Source organism: Sphaeroforma arctica (assembly GCF_001186125.1).
Source record: "Sphaeroforma arctica JP610 unplaced genomic scaffold supercont1.128, whole genome shotgun sequence".
NCBI lineage: Eukaryota > Ichthyosporea > Ichthyophonida > Sphaeroforma > Sphaeroforma arctica.
In genome coordinates, this window is record NW_014040430.1 from 115,589 (window position 1) to 122,064 (window position 6,476).

General features: G+C 42.0%; 2 protein-coding genes across 2 annotated transcripts in view; one reads left to right on the plus strand and one right to left on the minus strand.

Moving 5' to 3' along the window:
* SARC_02764 (glycylpeptide N-tetradecanoyltransferase 1) overlaps positions 1-321 on the minus strand; it is a 9,043-nt gene extending 8,722 nt beyond the window's left edge. The window contains exon 1 of the mRNA XM_014303466.1: positions 123-321. The gene's annotated coding sequence lies outside the window, so the exon portion shown is untranslated. The remainder of the gene's footprint in view (positions 1-122) is intronic.
* Positions 322-5,889: 5,568 nt separating this feature from the next.
* On the plus strand, positions 5,890-6,347 carry SARC_02767 (hypothetical protein; the record flags this gene model as incomplete). The annotated part of the gene is made up of 1 exon (XM_014303469.1): positions 5,890-6,347. A coding segment is annotated over one exon (345 nt), but the record flags the coding sequence as incomplete, so codon positions are not given.
* Positions 6,348-6,476: the final 129 nt, after the last annotated feature.

Sequence of the window (6,476 nt, forward strand, 5' to 3'; positions counted from 1 at the left end):
TAATATATATATATATATATATATATATAAATATGTTATATTAACTCGTACACGTTAGGAGGCATATGGACTATGTGCATCTGTACTCAAACACACAGGAATTCATGCACAGAAGCACATACGTCTTTTCTTCTTTTTTTCTTTTTCTTCTTATTAGCCTGCACAACAGTATCCACCTCTTGCTCTTCAGGCATCTCGGTCACCTTCGACGTGATGTCCTTCATTGTCCAGCACACCTTAACTATGGTAAGTACCTGTTGAACGCTGTGTACTGCGTATAATACCGGAGTTATGTAGTGCTTGTATATTGTAGAAAATCGGTGCACATATTTATATATTTATACTGATATTTTCACGTGGTGTCATCAGAATTTAGACAGAAACATAGAACACAATAATGTCAAAGTGTCATTAGTTCTCACTCCTTTGTCTGCGGCTCTGCGACTCTGCGACTTAGGGCTGCGTGCAATCAGCAATGCCAACCTCATTATAGGCTCATGCACATATATAAATATCAGCCTTCTACAGAAAATTGAAATTAAAAATTTATAATGTGAGCTGAATTATATGAGCATTGGCATATATTAAGTATCATCCGAAGGGGCATATAGTATGAATAAATCAATCGACACCCTTCCCAAACTACAGCAAACGGGAATGCTACCCATTCGGATCAAATGTCCGCAAAAAATCCTGCCGAACGAAGTATTGCTGCGCATACTCACATCCTTAGAGATCCAGACACTTAAAGCATGTAGATTGACTTGCAAGTCCACTATGGTCTTGTACAAATACCATTAAAGTTCAAGAGAGGACGCGAACATTATTATGGAGTTGATGACTTAATCTCCCGATTAGAATGTTTTCTCCGCTTGGAGCATTTCACGTTCCCGGAAGTGAATAAATGTGTGCATTCATATAGCGCTTTAACGACTACATAATCCTTTTGTGCATGGCTATGTGTTATTGGAACCGTTGGTGTTTTCATGCCATCTTTCGGTAGTTTTTAGTCAAATCGAGATTATAAGTGCAGGTAGTTCTATATGAACTCTGTGATCAGCACAGTTGACTGTCTACAGTCTGTTTTTTGTATCGTCTGTATTATAGGTGCTATGTTTGCTAATCTGGACAGCGTTCGGGAGCCACGTCTGGACCAGGCTTCATTTATCTGAACACAATGTATTGAAGTTGCATGTAGTTGGCTGAGAACGGCGTAAGATGAACGTCTTCTCACAGGTTTACTACAGTCCTTGGTATTTAATTACACGTGCCGTGTCGCATCCGCGCAGTATATCATCGCACTAGTCGTCTGGAGTTTCTGTCATGTCAAAGTTTGTAAAACTACTAGTCTAAATCCCTACAATGTCTACTTAGAAGTACAAATATCATCTGGCCGATTGCAAGCCTGTACACCGGCTTTTGGGACCGGCAATATTTAATAGTTATTTTGTGATTCAAAGTCACATTGATGACAGTGTGCGCGTGAAGATGTTGATGCTCGTTTCTCATTGGGTCCATGTCGCTGTGGGTGTACAACATTTGTACTTATCATTCACGAAACCCAATGTCTGCCCAATCTCAACATTATAGATACATGTGAGGCTAATTTTGATGACCATGATGCTCGGAAGAAGTTGTTTCACAAGTAGTGGGTCCCGCGTAGAGGTTGATTTGGTCTGTGTTATGCAGTACGCCTCTATATAAGCAATAATGTATGCAAAGAATCTCAAATCGGTCGGCCATACTCCCCGTGCTACTATATTGACTATTGTGCTTGTTTTATGCTTAGCATACTCATTGGGCTAAGGATATAGCCATGATTAGACTACTTTATATTAAGAACACATCCTGGCAGACTCGTGAATGTTGTCGCCCTCGCCATTGCAGATTGCCACTCCAGAAAGTAGTTGTCAGTCAATTCAGCGGAATGGATTTCGACACCATGGCTAGTCTGACACAACTGATTGTACACCACGAGTATTTCGTGCCTATACCAGCAATACGCAGCCGAACCCTTAAACGGCTTGAAGTGTTAGAAGCAGTTTCCATCGCAGCTGTTCTAGATGGCTGTCCAAATTTATCTGAGCTGGTAGTTTGGGACACATCCGTTGTCCAGCCGTTAAGTGAGTCACTTTCAAAATCGGTCCTTTTTCATTCTATGCGCAAATCTACTTAGTTGCTTGTGATCGCAGTTGATGTTGTAGGATCTCTGGGTTTCCGAGCTATGACACAGCTTTTAAAATTCCACTCTATCCTTCATCAGCCTGCCAATATCCGCAGCTCTTCGTCATATCTGAGTGCATGGCTCTTCGTCATATCTGAGTGCATGGCTCTTCGTCATATCTGAGTGCATGAGCTTTCGCATAGCTTTGCTGAAACAGACTCGAGTATTAATCGCACCCAAGCTTGACTTGCCGATATTTTCTACTTTTATTTGCAGAGAGCCTTTCACTTAAATCGTTGCGCGTACGCTCTGTGAAAACCATTGATGCGTTCAAGGAATGTCCGCATATTCTCTCTTTAACGGTGGATACGCTACGTCCATCCGAGGGACTCACCTGCGCTACAATCAAGAATCTGAAGGTCAGGGACGAGAGCGGCCGATTTCCGTTGGATCTAGTGGAGTGGCCGAATTTGAAGACGCTCTCTGTGCTGAAATCCTTTCCGTGTAGTCTGGTCTCGGAAAGCCTGGAAGTATTGAAAATCAAAACGGGCAGTGTGCCTTCTCTTTGGGTTCTGCCCAAACTCAGGAACGCACGGCTCCCAAACTTTCATACTGCATTGGCGCGCGACGTCAAAGTACTTGATATTGGCACATACGTGGGAAGCGATATGCTACACACTGAATCTACGAAAAAATCTACGGCCCATATCCGATCTAATGCACTCGAGTTTAGCCGATATGATCATTACCAGCACGAACAGAACTTGTCTTTCGACTGTTGTACTCGTCTTGAAACACTTATTTGGCGATCTGAACGAGTGAATGTCCTCTTAAGTCCAAAAGTTTGAAATATCTCCACTGCAAAGGATTTGTCACGCCCGCTTTGTTCCTACATGCAGTCAGGCACTGTCCGCTACTGGAGGCAATATACCTTGTTGCCGACTATGACGCACCCGTTGTATGTTTGTGGCCTGCACATGGCGAAGAAGACAATGTTGAGGTGATGTGGGAAAAATTGGGAGCTTTACGCGTTCGTTTGTCATGTACAGTGTATGTGCGGTGGAGAGAGTCGAGGGCTATGCCAGATAATTTCAGACAGCTGCTACTAGAAGGCAGAGTGGGGTACTATATGAGCTCCAAGGACTGAAAACTCGCACTGATGAGTGCAATAAACATTCCCCGTGGTATCCTTATTTTTTTATTGTTCCGAGGCGTGGCAAAAATAAATATATGGTCTGTAGGTTGGCTTTAAAATAAGAGATGCATTCAGCTGTGATCTGACTGAAGTAACACTTCCCTAATGTGCCATTACCTACATCCTTCTTTGAGATTGTCCGTATTAGGTGTTCACTAAACGATACCTGACAACCGAAGCAGATTTGATTGCACTATTGATTTGTTTTGAAGTATTATGTATTACGAGCGAACGTGTGAACAATTAACATTGAAATTTAGCAAAGTTCACACAATGGCGGCGTTACGATTCTTCTTGTAACTTCCAAGTTCAATTCTACTTGAATGATGTAAATAGTTGCCTGAAGTTAAGCCGTCAGAAACATTTCCAGCGCTTTATCTTGGTCATGAACGATACCTTTATTTAGATTACCGGTAGCGACTATGATGAGCTTTCCTGTACTAACATTTACCTTACTCACTTGAGTACATGAGGCATAAACGTGGGATATTCACGGAATTAGAACTAGTTGATTACGGTAAATTTTTTGGGTAACCTGAGTGCAAGTAGATATCACACGGTTTGAACATTGTAGTGTTTATACTTTCAGAATCAGTAGAGGGCTATATTCTCAGAATATTGACGGATACAAATTTATAATCATATGACACATTTATCGATGACTATTTACACCTCGTGAGTCTTCGGGTTCAGGGTGGACTGGTGTCATATTATTGATATTTAAATCAGAACTTCAGTTGATACTGCAAGATCCAACACGATCCAATCGTAGAAGACAACCCATCTTCACAAGCAGCTCCTATACCACACGCTGTGACACAATCGTCACCTGGCGTAAGTTGTGTATCACACACTGTGATCGCACCAACAGCAACACTAAGCACTACAGCCACGGGGAATATTTTTTTCTCAATCGATAGTTTGCTAGGTTTAAGACCTATTGCTGCACACGCACAGACATCACCTACCGGCACAAGAACAGTACAAAGCGTAGCGCCTGACGGATCAACATTAGACGCAACACTAAATACAAGACGAGAGTTTGCCAGTACTACATATACACCCCCTCAATCAACACCTATAATTCCACGCAATGAATCAGCACAGACTCAAACGTCAGCACGTGTACGTGCACGTGCCGGAAACACAAATAGAATAGTCTACAACAGTGCAATGGAGATTGATAGCAGCATTCGGCGTGTGCAGGATGGGATCGAAGTCCGTGAGGTGGACGTGGACACTCGTCCGCTAGATAATAATTACAAAGAGGGTGATGTTTTGTTAGAGCAAGACTTGCATGATGTTAGTGTGTGCGAGAGGCAAAAAATGGTGCAGGCAGCTACTCTGCTACGCTACCACATATTAAAGAGGATGCTACATATGTAGATCTTTTCTTGCACATGATGCCCGCGGAATATATACGAAACACTCTCGTACCAGCGACAAATACCAAGCTTGTACAAATGAAGAAACGTGAGATTGATCCAGCCGAATATTATGTTTGGCTTGCATTAAGGATGATGATGGCCAAGTACTACAGTAAGCACGCAAGCGACTTCTGGGACTGCAACCGTGACCCTTTAGATCATAAAGCCCTAAAATGAATAAGACTAGATATGAAGATATACGTAAGCATCTACAACTGCGCAACTCACCAGTAACTCAACAGGAATGCGATGATAAGAAGTTTTATATGAGAGAGATCGTCAGTGCATGGAATGCTAATATGGATCATCATTTTGAGTGTTCTGAGAAGGTCTGCATAGATGAGACCATGATGGCCTGAGATAACCCTTCGGGGTTTGACCAGATACATTGCCCACGAAAACCTAAGCAATATGGCAATGAGTGGAAGACCATTGCCTGTTGTCAGACCAATATAACTTTCCAAGTTGATCTCTGTGAGGCCAAGGTGCGCCCCTCATACCTGCCTACTCTGCCCTACTTAAATGAGTTATCTACCGTACAAATAGTGATGAGACTACCGATAGCACCAAGTGGAGTGGACGTAAGGTTATAATGTATAGTGGGTTTAGTGTTTTAAGGGTACTGTTTGTCTTATTGTCCTTTGCAATTTACGGCATGTTCTTTGCTAAGAAACGTGGGTCATGACCGAAAGGCATACCCGGAGACAAGCTGAAGGAGCTTATGGCCGACAAACCCCTATTCAGCTATGGTACCTTGAAGGGTTCGTTCAATTATAACAAAGATGCCGTAGCTGGGAAGAGTGACTTTTACTTGCTTGCATTTAAAGAGGCGAAATACAAAGGCATATGTGCAGCCGCATACGAGACTATTCATAGAGAGGGTGAGCGTATGGACCGATATACCGAGGACAAAATATTCCAGATCCAATATCCGGTAATATACTCGGATTACTATAACAAAGGAAGGGCTGTTGTAAATATAAATAATAATCTACGCAGCAATACAGTGTCTATGGAAGAAGGCCACTTCACCAGATCGTCGGAGCTACGCATCCATGATTTTTTTTATGGATCTATCCATCACTAATTCTGTGTGCGCTAGCAAAACACTATACAACAACCCGCAGACTGTACCAGACAATCAGCTTTTATTAGCAAAAGGGCTGTTAGATATCTACGGACAGAAAAGAACGGCTACTAGGAGTGGTGATTTCTTGATGGCCGACTGCAAACTAACAGCTAGACCCAAGAACAGTGGGGAGTATTGTAAGAAGAAACGCGAGGTTGGAAAGGTAAAATCATCGTCGCAGGCTATGCGATGTAGTGGAGGACTTTGCCTAAAACGTAAGTTTCTTAAAAGAGAACGCAGGACTACCTACTGTGCGTGTGAACCCGGAGAAACCCTCTGCGTTGAGTGTTACGTACTACATAGAATCTCAAAAATGTAAAAAAAATCAATCAAAATTCGACTTCAAAGTGCGAAACGGAAATGGTTCTCTACGCGCACTATTACGCTGTATTTCAAATCCGTCTTCTCTAGCACGTTCGGAATGTATATGAGAACACATAGAACTATCTAACACTCGTGTACGTATATATATATATATATATATATATATATATATATATATATACTACTAACGTTACGTTACGTTACGTTCCTACACACTAACAAGTAATTATTACTTAA